This window comes from Daucus carota, chromosome 8 (assembly GCF_001625215.2).
Source record: "Daucus carota subsp. sativus chromosome 8, DH1 v3.0, whole genome shotgun sequence".
Taxonomy (NCBI): Eukaryota; Viridiplantae; Streptophyta; class Magnoliopsida; order Apiales; family Apiaceae; genus Daucus; species Daucus carota.
In genome coordinates, this window is record NC_030388.2 from 1,980,510 (window position 1) to 1,993,743 (window position 13,234).

The 13,234-nt window shown below is 35.3% G+C and overlaps 2 protein-coding genes across 8 annotated transcripts; one reads left to right on the forward strand and one right to left on the reverse strand.

Moving 5' to 3' along the window:
- The first annotated feature begins 3,802 nt into the window (after nt 1-3,802).
- Nucleotides 3,803-7,886, forward strand: LOC108197464 (UPF0161 protein At3g09310). 5 transcript variants are annotated; one of them, XM_017365098.2, is made up of 6 exons: nt 3,803-3,981; nt 4,062-4,125; nt 4,247-4,309; nt 4,429-4,569; nt 5,401-5,492; nt 7,522-7,886. In XM_017365098.2, the coding sequence occupies exons 1-5, from the start codon at nt 3,868-3,870 to the stop codon at nt 5,457-5,459; spliced, it is 441 nt and encodes a 146-aa protein (XP_017220587.1). In that variant the 5' UTR covers nt 3,803-3,867; the 3' UTR covers nt 5,460-5,492; nt 7,522-7,886. The 5 variants fall into 5 exon arrangements, with proteins under 5 accessions (XP_017220587.1, XP_063938837.1, XP_017220586.1 ...); XM_064082767.1 differs by lacking the exon at nt 7,522-7,886 and adding an exon at nt 6,580-7,501; XM_017365097.2 differs by lacking the exon at nt 7,522-7,886 and adding an exon at nt 5,940-6,379.
- Nucleotides 7,887-9,641: 1,755 nt separating this feature from the next.
- On the reverse strand, nt 9,642-12,957 carry LOC108200117 (scarecrow-like protein 9). 3 transcript variants are annotated; one of them, XM_064082764.1, is made up of 3 exons: nt 12,691-12,957; nt 12,199-12,415; nt 9,642-12,153 (listed from the first exon to the last, which is right to left on the reverse strand). In XM_064082764.1, the coding sequence occupies exons 2-3, from the start codon at nt 12,347-12,349 to the stop codon at nt 10,058-10,060; spliced, it is 2,247 nt and encodes a 748-aa protein (XP_063938834.1). In that variant the 5' UTR covers nt 12,350-12,415; nt 12,691-12,957; the 3' UTR covers nt 9,642-10,057. The 3 variants fall into 3 exon arrangements, with proteins under 3 accessions (XP_063938834.1, XP_017223682.1, XP_017223681.1); XM_017368193.2 differs by having other exon boundaries at nt 9,642-12,391; nt 12,691-12,955; XM_017368192.2 differs by having other exon boundaries at nt 9,642-12,415; nt 12,691-12,954.
- Nucleotides 12,958-13,234: the final 277 nt, after the last annotated feature.

Consider the following 13,234-nt stretch of genomic DNA (forward strand, 5'->3'; position numbering starts at 1 on the left):
GTTTTCTCCTAGAATACAAGTATTGTATATTTTTAAGGATTCAAATATTTTCTTAAACAATTTTACTATAAAATTCATTTATTATATATAGTTTGTTATGGCTTACTTTTTGCATTAAGTTGCAGTAAATAATGAAGAAAATACTCCAGAAATCATACATGCCTCGTTTGATCAGGCCAACCAAACCGATGTTTTATCCATCGAGGCCAACAAATGCAACTGGATGTAATTACCATATGGCACCATCACCACCACAGCATCCACCAATGAGTCCAACTGGAGGTAATTACCACCTGCTGTCATTACCACCACATCATCCACCAATGAGATAGGTACAATGTATTGATCTAGAGTTAAACTCAAAACTGACTATATGTATCCATACCCATTTTTCACAATCGATTTTTTCATATTTTCTTATAGTGTTTATCGCCAACTGCCAACTGCCTCATTGTTCTCTCCATATAATGAGATGTTTTTCGACAGGGGCAAGTGACCGTTAATGCACCGTTTTCTGGTCAAGGTTTCCACAACTAGTATTCTATACAAGAGTAGGACATGACTGATTATTCAGTGAGTCACCGAGCCCGAGCAAGCCGGGTGGAGAGAAATATTGTGTAGAATGTTTTACTTGTAGAGCTAGGAGGTCCAAATTGTGTTATGAAAAGCGCAGATATCACTTGGACGCAAGAGCTGCATGAATACTCTCACTCATTAGTTTTTTACATTTTTGTATAGTTCATGTATTTGTATATGTGGACTACATGGAACTTAACTCTTTGTATATATACATACATTTTCTCCCTCATTGGAACATGTATTACACGATTTACAATAATAATAATGGTTATATATGGAGAGAATAATGGGTTTGAAGGCCAAGAGGCCATATAAGTTTTTTAAATTTTTTATTGTATATACAAAGTCCTTGTCTTTTTTTTATAAAAATATATCTATGATACTATAAAATAAATGTGACATATAACGATTTACTAAGAAAAAAATCACGTATACAACACACAAGTACCCGCATAAGTACAGCCACCGTTGGATAGGCAACCACCAAAGGTTAGCCGTTGGATGAAAAGAGTGCCAACGCAATGTTTCATTGCGGGGACTTAAGTACCCGCAATGAAACATTGCGGGAATCTCTGAAGCATTTTACCTTTCTCCTCTTTCCCAAACTGCCCTCTCACTACTTTAACTTTAGTTAATATTTTTCTTTTCATTTTAAATTTTAAATTATTTCTTATTTTCATTATAAATATATATATTAAAATTTAAGTTTAAATATTATTATTCATAATAATATCACTAGAATGTGTAATAATATTGAATTATTTGTATAAAATAAATATTTTAAAATATTTAATTTTTTATTTTTTTAAATTATAGAATTATCTTTTCTTACTAATATTTGAAAATTTTAATTATTTTATGTGTTATACTTTTTAAAAAAATTTATTATGCTAATTAATAAGTCAACTTTCATTTTAAATTTTAAATTAAATATACAATTATCTTCATTAAATGAAGATAGATACTAAAATTAAAAGAGAAATAATTTTTTTCAAATGAATGAATTTATCTATTATATCACTCGAATGTGTAAAAATATTAAAATGTTTAATTGTTTATAATTTTAAATCATGTTAAATTTTTAATTATTCTATGTGTTTATATTTGTTTTAAAATTTTATTAGGCTATTTACCAACTCAAGGAATTTCTATGAAGTATAATTACACCCCGCAATGAGATATTGTGGGTGGTTATAAACCGAGTAAAAATAATCTTTTTTTTCTTTTATCAATATAATCATCTTCTTCAACATAAATTACCTCATTCACAACATTAACGTTTCCCTACGCAGGATTTGTAACGGAAGCATAATCGAAATTATCATGATCACTAGAACTAGAATCATTATCAAATAAATATGTCATAAGATAAAGTGGAGTACTTTTTTTATCTTCAAAACGTTCAAAATAAAAGAATGAAATGGGTGAAGGAGATACAATAATTTTGTTGTAACTGGTAGGTAAAAACATTAATTAAGCTCCCCGCAATGTTTCATTGCGGGTACAAAATACTCGCCTCAAAGAAACATTCTGTGTACCAATTCTCCCCGCAATGAAACATTGCGGGGTACTTTTTGAAAAACAAACTCCTCCAAATATTTCATTGCGGGGAACCGTTATATCCACCTCACCCAGCCACCTTCTGCATAAAGAATAAACACCCCGCAATGAATCATTGCAGGGTAAATAGTCCTCAATATTTCATTGCGGGGAAGATAATAGTGGACATTATCCTCGCTATGTTTCATTATGGAGAAGATAATATTACTTGTTTTATTTAAAATATTGGGAAAAATTCAATAAGTTGTAAAAACTTATTTGACTTTAGCTAAAAAAAATATTAATTATATGTGTTCTTACTAATTTTTAATCAATTTAAGTAATGTTTATTAATAATTTAGATATTTTTCCTTGATTTGCATATATTCGAGTATATTTGAAAACACTACTTGTATGTACGAGAATTGGAAAAAGTTAATAATTTGTTAAAAATTATTCGACTTTAGCGAGAAAATATTAATTATATATGGTCTTACTAATATTTAATCAATTTAAGTAACGTTTATTAATAATTTCGATATTTATCCTTGAAAAGCCTGATTCCTACTTTTTACGCCACGGGATTTCGGACATTGATGTAATTCCTCCAAAAAACATGGGTTTTTTCCATAAATACTCAAGTGAAAAAGAATTTTTACAAAAATACTATCATTTTTTAAAATAAATTACAAAAATACTATCATTCAATTTTTATTTTTATTTTGCAAAATTACGATTTTGCATATGCAACCAAATCTGCGACTACGAACAATCATACTTGCAACTACATATGTAACTTTAAAAAAAATTGTTAAAATTATATTTAGTTGCATAATAAGTTGCAACTAGTGACAAAAGCGGAAAAATACATACCCCTGCGGGGCCAAAACAAAATTAACAGGTATTGCAACCAAAAGCAACCGCAACAACCAAAATTTCCTTGAAAGATAAAGCATAACAAGAAACAAAAGCAAATCGTAAGGACATAAACTTTTACTTCTGCCTTTACTCCTACTACTCTTTCTAGACTCATCTTGTATGTGTCTGTAATCTCTCTCCGCTCATCTTTCCCATCTATTTATCATTTTTCGGAATCAATTTGATTTCCCCAAGATCTGAAAACCTAATCAAAAATTTGTCTCATCAATTGAAATTTGAGAGATCTGGAAATGAAAAAGAAGAGAGAAAAGAGAAAAGAGCAAGGAGAGAGAAAAAGATAAAGATAGAAAGAGAGTGAGATGAAGGCTGAAGATACAGGGAGGATAGTGACACAAAGTGTGCAAGCTTGAAAAACCGTAAGTCAGGCCCCTTCAGATGTAAGAACGTAAATTTGCAAATAAGTTGTTGAGATTTAAAAAAAAAATATGCAATTTTTGAGAGAAGATTGTATTATTGCAATTAAAATATTAAAAAGAAGTATATTTGATTGCTAAAAAAAAAAGGTATATTTGATAAAGGGTCCTGGTCCACAGCCATCGATGTCTGTGGACTGGTTAACTCGCCTATAATTTTCTGGCCGTTGGATGCATATCCAACGGTCAGGATTATAACAAAATTTTAACACGTCTAGCGGTTAAAATTTTATTATAATTCTGACCGTTGGATAAACGGTCAGAAAATTATGGACCTCGCAATCACATGCCAGGGACCAGTACCTTTTAATAAATACCCGAAAAACATAAATTTAAATTCCAAACGCACCCTACAGTTCCATGGTCTGTCCAAATATTCTGGTTCAGTGATACAAAAATGGCGCTTACACTATCCACAAACGTCCCTACATATGATAATATGCACGTAACAGGCCCCCTGAACTCCCCCAAAATTTTCAACCCAGTTTCTCGAATCTCTAGCAATCAAAAGGTGATTATACTTTCATTTCAGCTTCTAATCATTGTCAATTCGATTAATTTCCTTAAAGTTCTCTCCTTTTCTGAATTTAGCGCCGACCCTTTTACCCAATTGTTGTAAAATTGAATCAAGAAAAAGACCAAAGGGAAGCACAAGGTAACATCTCTCTCTCTCTCCCCCTCTCCCTCCCCCTCTCCCTCTCCCTCCCTCCCTCCCTCTCTCTCTCCCTCTCTCGAATTGTACAAATGTTATTGATGGGGTTTGGTTTTTGAATCAGATAGTGATGAGGTTAATAGCTTAGGAGTTAGAACTGCTCTGTCTATGCTCAAGTTCTACAAAAGTGAGTGTTTAATATACTTATATGTGATTAAGCTTTATTTGCAGTTTTTTTTGTGATTATTGTATGTTTTTGTATTTGTTATGTTGAGGTTTTGGATTGAGAAATGGGCTATTGAGCAGGGGAAATTTCGCCATTGATGCCAAATAGTTGTCGTTATCTCCCAACTTGTAGCGAGTATTCGATGATTGCTTACAAGAAATATGGAGTTGCTAAAGGGACTATTTTGACTGCTTGGCGTTTATGTCGCTGCAATCCCCTTGGTAATGTTATTGTTTCTGTTAATGCATCATAATATTTTCCATCTGGACTACATGGCGAGTTCTCTATTGTTATATGTATAACTTAAGGAGCAAAGCATATGCAAATGAAGACCTATTAACTTAAGAAGTTATAAACAAGGGTTGATGATAATAAGTTTAAATGCTGAAGATAATCCATAACTGACAGCATTATTGTGACAGTATGTACGCCTTCTCTATTCATATGTTATCAGTGTGGTAATGTTTATTGATTAGTGGTTTATGCCATTCTCAGTCTGAAATAGTCCTTGTGTTGTACATGGTCACATGCTTTTGCTAATTTTTGACAATCTTTATGCAAATTCTCTTCAAGCAATTAAAGATTTTCTGCGTTTGTAGTCTTTATGATCATGTTAAGCATAAAAGTTTCAACCGAAATTCCCCAGGGTGCACAGATTACAGCAGCTGGGATTTATATCAATTTGTACTTGCAGGAATGGCTAATGAAATGCTGTATATTTTAAATAATTAGAAGACCTCTGTCTTTGTAAATAGATTGAAGCTTAAAAAAAAAAAAAAAAAACTTGCTTTGGTAGCACTCTAATTTTTAGAACTTTTCACATAGATAGGATCAATATTCTCAGCAATCCTGCCTCAGACATGTAACTGTATACATAATCTTCGAACCGTATTAAGATCATTAATATCCTTGTATATGGTTTTAAAAAAACATTTATAATTACTATTAACTTTCCCCAATATTTGTTTCTTTCGGTCGCTTTATTACTTTGAGGGAGTACCCTCTAGCTTCGGTAATGTGCTCATAGTTGTAAAAGGTTTTATGTCTTCCAGGTGGGTCTGGATTTGATCCCCCAAGATGGTTTGGTGAAACAAGCCCCCCAGAAGAATGAGTAATTTATACAATGCGGATGTCACATGTTTAGGTAATCCTTTTTTTAGTTATAAAATTGTGCATTTTTTAGAAGTTATCTCTTTGGCTGATTGTGAAGAATAATGAAGAAAAGCATGAGATAACTTGCATTCTTGCCTTCTCCGGCTTTCTTTTAGAGTAGTGACGTCGAGTGAATGTTGTCAGTGAGGCGTAGAACCCTTGTGTTTGCTTAGTCTTTAGCATATCTAAAACTTGATTAAGCCTGATAAAGGGCGCCGGAGTTGGCGCTTTACTTTTTTGTTTCTGTAATAAAAAAATCAGATAGTTGCCATCCCAAAGGAATTCAGTAATTTATAGTATTATAATGAATAAAGCTTCCGGTCAAGTTGTAGACTTGTAGTCGCTTAATGGTTGTTCGTGCTTTCCTGTTGCTCAACTTCTTATACTATGATAACCACTATCCCTTGACACTAACACCAAGAAAATTTTCAAATGTAAGGTACATTACAGAACTCTTCTTCCTGGTGTTACTACTTTGGCAAAGAGATGGTTGAGCCATGACAGCTAAGAGAGGAATTTCCGCTCAATGCTCCTGAGGCTTTAGGTCTTTAGTCTAGGATATGTATACTGTATAAAAATCTAGGATATATCACGTCCATATTCTCTTGTTGTCAGGGATCCCCTGTTTCACTGAAAACTGAGGAGAAGTGGGAACAAGTAAGATGTCAGACATATTTGTCACTAACAAGAGTAGATCACTGGTCGTACCATAGCTTCATCCTATCATATTTGTACCTTGGGATCTTTCTTCTGAATTCGTACTTTTTTGTTTAATCTATAAAGTTGTGAACTTTGTGATATATATGTTCCATTTGATTATGTGACAATGAAGGGGACTTGGAGAATAATATCAGTGGAGCCTTATGTTTGCTTTCTCTAGCATATTTACCTTTCTTTTTGTTTCTGTAATAAAGAATGTTCGCATAGCACGCCATCCTCAGAGTAGTAATTTGTATTATAATGAATAAAGCTTGGAGATGTAGTCATTTATTGGCTGCTTTTTTTTTCTGTTGCTCAGCTTTCATACTATGATAACTAATACCTTGACACTAACACCTGGAAAATTCTCAAATGTAAAGTACATTACAGAACTCTTCTTCCTAGTGTTGCTGCTTGTGCAAAGAGATGGTTGAGCCATGATGGCTAGAAAGGAATTGTCTCTCAGTGCACTGGGATGGTTGAATTGATTGGGCGGACCTTTTTTCCGTTTCGAGGCTTTAGGTCTTGAGTCTAGGGTATGTGCCGTATATAAAATCTAGGATGTATATCTCGTCTAGCAAGAATAAATCAATAATCGTATCATAGCTTCATCCAATCATATGCAGGATTATTTTTTTCTCTGAATTCTTACTTTTTAATTTAATTTTAAAAGTTGTTTTTATGTGAACTTTGTGATATGTGTGTGTGTGTGTGTGTTCCATCTGAAATGTGTATCCATCTAAAAAAAAAAGTGCAACATCATCACCACTACGCACTACCTGCTCAGGTAAAGCTTTCTTAATCCACTAGCACTAAGAACAGTATAAGAAAAGGTGTTGAGCCACGAACAAAATTAAGCCTCGCAAGTAGGTGCCTAGATTATCCAGTTAGCACTTTCGTTTAATCATCTTTATGTTGAGTAAGCTTACAACTCTCAAGCCTTACATGTTACTCAGCTAGTCAGAATTAGAGCATATAGTATACCGTAAAGCTATGAACTGCATCACACTTGATAGTTATATATTCTGTCTGCCATTGGTTGTCATCAGCGAAGCTGCAAGGGTAGTATTTAAAGAATAGGGAATTGTACTAATTACGCGGTATGATGCGTGTTATATAGTATGTACTAAGAAGTACAGGTTAAAAAATTGACTAATCAAATAGTTGTAATTAGTCTCCTGGATCATATGCTATAGTATAAAACTATTCGAACATCTGTGGTGGTTAAGTACATTTGTCAATGTTCTGTTTATTTTTATTTGATGATTGGCAATGCAGCTACACAAGACGATTACTATATTACTGTTTTGTATCTTGAGCAGATCTCAGGTGGGATTCGGCCAATGGTAGCCTCGTCTCGCTTTGACTTCTCCTAAACTTGTACAGACCTGTTCAACAACCTACCAATTGGTTATATGATATTGAAAGGTACGTAGTAATTGGTTCATGGCGAACCTACACATATTTTTAGTGCAGAAAGTGGTGCCGCAGACCAATTGTGATGTCGAAGATCACTTCAGTGTTATTTTTTATATTCCATAGCAGCTCCACTCAGTTTCCATCACAGCTAAAAGAAAGCAATGAATCATATCTCGTTTTTATCACTTCTGTAGTAATTTTCCTCATTTCTGGAATCATAAGATTTGTATGTAATATTACTCGCAGTAGAGAGTATTGGAACTCTATTTAACCATGTATAAACATTTTCATTTTACCAAGTTTAATGCTAACCTCATTATATGTTTCGATTCAACAAGAAGCCTGGGTAAACTCTGTAGTTATATATGTTGAAGGAGTGAGAATTGAACCCGGTTAACGGAAATGAGAAAGAGTTTGCGAAACAATTCAATCCCGTTACGAAGTCTAGTCTATTCCTGATACCTTGTCTTGCAAATGTACTTGAAAACTGTTTGGCTGAAGTAGATACAAATGATGCTTGCATATGCATCCTTTGATAGTTTCTGTTCATCCACTAGATATGCAGCTTTGAACTAAATTATACTAGCTTTACAAGAACATCATCAGATCATAGTGACGCAGAGCCAATAAGAATATTCAAAATGAACCGGACACAACGGGTGCTGTGGTCCCGTCCCGATTCCCGAATTTTTTATCCCGTCCCGATTCCTGAATTTTTTTATCGATTTCGCAAAACTTCGCAACTGCTAAACCCTTTTCTATGGACAACTATAAATATATACACCAAGTGGTCAAGGGGAAAGTGGATTGAGCTTTAACAGCACTCAGCACTAATTCCAAGCTTGAAGCCATAAGCATCGCTAATAATAATAATAGTTGTCATGTTTCAGCTTGTCACAACTCTTTTCATAATTAACTGATCTTGTTGGGAACCAGTAAATCTAAAACCTTAATGTGTTCGAGGAAGATCCCAAATGGATCTTATGCTATATTTCAATAGATCTACATTCATATCCCGCCAAAAAAAGGTCATGGATACCTCGATTAGAGTTGTGCATTTGACAGGGTCGGTAACACAAAATTGTTTGACCTAGCGGGATGACTTTCGAGGGAGGACCATATTAAAGTTGCAGAAACGATGGACGACTTCTGTAACTGTATCACATCTCTGCAATTTAACAATACTTTTCTGCAACATGCTATCAGCAACCAACAGAAGTTGGTGAACCAAGGTACAGAACTAGCAAAGATGTGCAACATAAACAAATAGCATCAAACACTAGACATATTCTTTTGATGAGCTGTCCCTCATTACCCGGCCGCCTAATGATCCTCCACAGAGATTTGCTAACTTTAATTATTGAGTTAAACAAGATTTTGCTCATTATTTAAGTTTCTCTAATCATGATTACTTTGAGGGAAATGTCTCCAGGTTGAATCTAGACAAAGAGCTAGTCCAATAGGTTACCTATATGATGTCCTAAACTCACATTTAGGTAATGTGTCAAAAAAATGCACTCCAACACTATCCTAGTGTTATCCTAAATCACTAGCACAACCTTAATTCTCCTGGCCATTACCTATTTATAAGTAACCCCTAGCCATTACCTATTTAATATTTATGAATAAAATAATCATCTCTCTCCTTCTTTCTTTGTCTATTCTCTCCTTTTCCCCTTCTCTCTCTCAAATTTATTATTAAAATAATTTTAAGAGAACAAATATAGGGATTACTATTGGAGTTGACACTAAAAATAGATTATCTAAATCACTAAGACATACTAGCACTCATTATTTTATATTATTTATAAGTAATAGGATAGGTAACCTATTGGACTTGCTCGAATGTATCATGTGCTAAACTACTGTACTTAAATATAAGTGTAAATATTTGCATTCCAAAGACATCTAAACAATATAGTTAACAGCTGACCAAATTTCGGAGAAATCACTTTTTCTGATGATTTAAACAATCAAATTTGCCAAACTAGATTTCTGTAAAATTTCAAACAAAACAACAATCTACAGCTAAAGAGGTATATTTATTAAAAAGCGCGACTACTTAACTAGAGACATGAACTTTTTAAGTTGATGAACTGGTACTATACATATCATCTTCAAACCATTAGTTGGTATTCATAATGGACGATGTTACAGTTTATCACTACTCGTTAAACATCTAATGATCATGAGATGACGTTTAAATTACATATGGGCCTCATTCTCATATGTCTAGTCGATTAGAACATAGAAGTTTGGTGCAGTAAGATGCAGAAGGTTTTATATGTTACCTCAGCCTGAACTGTCATCTGATACCAGTCGTCTGACGACAACTCTGATGTATGAATAGGACTATTCATCGGAATCTTGTAACACTGCTGCAGGTGTTAAATTTCTCAAGCATATTAGACATATTTAGAAAACACACCCTCAAGTTATCTAGACAGGTTTCCAACAAGATAGGGCATATATAATGCGCCCTTTCCATCCCTGCAACAGCCACTTGTCGTCTTCATCAATAATGAAATCTTTGTGGTAGTTTGATCTCACCTTTGTTTTTGCCCTTTCTACAGTAACCCTGTCAAAAGGGAGCTGCACGAAGCCTGCCCTCATATTACGAACTTGCCACTGCTTATATGTCTCTGGCCTCTCGACTCTCTCCCATCCCTCACAAGCTATGACATTCAGAGCTTCCTTCCCAAATATATCTCTCTCTATCAGCATTCTCTCAACATGCTCTCGAGGCACATTAGTCTCGAGCATATCAAACAGAGCCGAGTAGTGGAATAGAGCTTCACGGAAGCGTGTGACAAAGAATGGGGCACTGAAAGCCCCATTTATAACCCCGTGGACGAAAATATTAGGATTAATCTGCCTTATTAGGTTGAGAACAATGTCTCTGGAACTGTCTACCACCACAGTGTCACCAAGCAAGTTTTTAGATCTATACAAACAGTTGACAACTAGAAATTCATCTTTGTCAATCTTTAGGTCCTCGAGTTTTACAGTTTCCCATCTCTTTGCTATGGCAGTGTATTCAAATGGCACACCAAACTCTCGAGCATAATCTGCCAACCGACGACCAGTCTCTTCAATTCGTTCTGCTGGCCTAAAACCTGGTTGGGGAAAGTCTATACCCGTTATTCGAAGACTTGGAGGACCACACTCTCTGTCTAAGATACGTTGCATGAAGGTGGGCCATTGAAAACCGTAAAGGATCCCAAAATCTATAATGTGTATCCTCATATTATTTCCAGCTTTTGTTCTAATTGTAAAGTTAGCTGCAAAATTTGAAATTTTTCTGAAAGGACAGCATGCAAGATATAGGTGGTAGGCTTTTAGATAATCAGAAGCAGATGTTTTCTTACTGACAAGAGCTTTATGAATCTGAGTACCATTGCCGGCCAAGCGTGCCTCGAGACCATCAGCAAAGCAGTGAGCCAATCGTTGATTTCCATCACCAAAAGGCGAAGAATGTTGTCTGATCTGTTTCAGCAGGTCATTTGCATTTCTGCGATCGTCAGCAGCAACAGCTTGTGCACAGCTTATCAGAAGGGTTCTCAAGTCAATCACTTCCTTTTTCTTGGTCTGTTTCTTACCACGACCTTTACCTCTACTAAATCCTTTTGATTGCGCAATTTGTTCGGCAAACTTACTTTTATCATTCCTCAGAGTTTCACGAAAAGATTCCAGAACGGCTTTACCTTTCCCCTCACTGCAAAGTAAAACCGTATCGAACTCATCATCACGCAAAGTTGATTCCTGGTAAACTGCTGCTAGCTTGCTAGTTCTCTCTTGTTCTATTCCTATATCATCCCTGTGAGAGATCTTCCTGCCCCTTGACCCAGTAGGCAAGTATTGGAGCTCATTGCTCCTCTCCACTTCCGTTGCAAGTTCACTGGTATTTATCTGCAGATCTTGTGGTATCAACTCATTAAAGTTATAATTGACTAATGTGTTGTTACTACTCGGAAGAAACTTATTTGCTTCTTCAACCCCTTTCTTGAATTGCCAAATTGATTGGCTCTCATTATATAAATCTCGTACTTGTAGAGGGCTTATAGGAGAGTCCAAGAATCCATCTATAAACTTTATAGAACTGTTTGCTGGATTGACCATTGTATGAGTAACAGTAGAAGCCAGGGGAGTTTGCACCTGGGAGCCATTGTAGTCCACAGGGTAGTTACTCCAATAGGGATCAATAAACTGACCATAATCAGCTACCGCATCCTGTTCATTTAGGCCGAACCTATATTGGTCGCCTAAATCTGGCAGACCCTGTTGAGGAGAAGGAGGATACTTTTTCCCAAGGACATCATAAAAGGGCTTCTCAGCAGCTTGAAGATCCAAAGAATCTTGAAGCATACAAGTCTGGTCCCCCATGTCTTCTTGCATAAGCACCTGACTTATATAACCCAATATGGCATCAGAAAAATCACAGTCTTCCTGCGACCCATCCTCAGCACTGACACTCGAACTCGGAGCTACATGAGTAAGTGTAGGCGGATTCGGAACCAACTCAATTCCACTTAACTCTTGACTTAAAAACCCATTCTCAATTCTCCTTCCATCTACCTGACCTTGACCTAAAAACCCATTCTCAATTCTCCTCAACTCTTGATCAGGAACACCATGTTCAAATCTAGCCCCCCTAACTACCTTTCGATCCGAAAAAACAATCTCAGATTGGTTCCCCCAAGACCCCCACTGAACTCCATTTAAAGCATCCATTACATCAACCAAAAAACCTTCCCAAGCCCTTCTTCCAACTTCCTATCCACACAACAATTCCAACCCCTAATCAAAACAAAAACCACTTATTTCCACAAATTCAAAAATACCCTTTTCAAGACTTAACCTCACAAACCTCAAAATAATCAAGAAAACACAAGAGCTCAATCAAGACGCAAACTTTACACACAATTTGATAAACCAACATAGTCAACATCATAATCAAACAACAAAAAGTGCATTAAAAGCTACAAACAAGTCACTTAGTTACAAAGTTACACAAGATTATACAATACAAAAGAGCTGAAACAAAAGTACAAAGCTAAGCAAAATGCTCATACCTCAGGTTCTTGAATTTAGGGCACAGAAAATGTAAAGGGGGAAATAGTGGGAAGAGAAAAGAGAGATGGATGTTTTGATGTAAGTGTACAATCATGTCATGTGCTAAACTTTAAGGAAGAAAGTGGGATGAAAGAGTAACATGAGAAGACTCTGAGTTTGTGTCTGAAATGTTACCGGCTATAGTAGGTCACTGATTTTCATGTCGGTAAAAACAGTACTTTCATGTGTCTTGTTTGAATCTAGGCTTTGTGTACTTGTGTCAATGGTGCTACTCTGACAATTAATGGTGAGTTTGTTCCTCGGAGGCTCGGACTAGTTGAAGTGTACAACATGAATGAATATGAGATTGGACAAAATTTTAATGAATACTCCCTCCGTCCTTTTTTACTTGTCCCTTTTGAAAAAATAACGAATCTTAAGAAAATGTTAGGTGGATATCTTGTTTTCATACATATCCCTAATAAATGTAATGAATTAGATAGAGTTGTGTATATATATATCCTAGTCAAACATTGGAAGTTGTTACATTTTGAAAAAACATAC

Excerpts from the sequence above, each read along its gene's own strand:
- LOC108197464 (XM_017365098.2), top strand. The coding sequence starts at position 3,868 with ATGGCGCTTACACTATCCACAAACGTCCCTACATATGATAATATGCAC. Across the intron at positions 3,982-4,061 it reads GAATCTCTAGCAATCAAAAG|CGCCGACCCTTTTACCCAAT; the intron begins GTGATTATACTT and ends TTCTGAATTTAG. Across the intron at positions 4,570-5,400 it reads ATGTCGCTGCAATCCCCTTG|GTGGGTCTGGATTTGATCCC; the intron begins GTAATGTTATTG and ends TATGTCTTCCAG.
- LOC108200117 (XM_017368193.2), bottom strand. The coding sequence starts at position 12,349 with ATGGATGCTTTAAATGGAGTTCAGTGGGGGTCTTGGGGGAACCAATCT.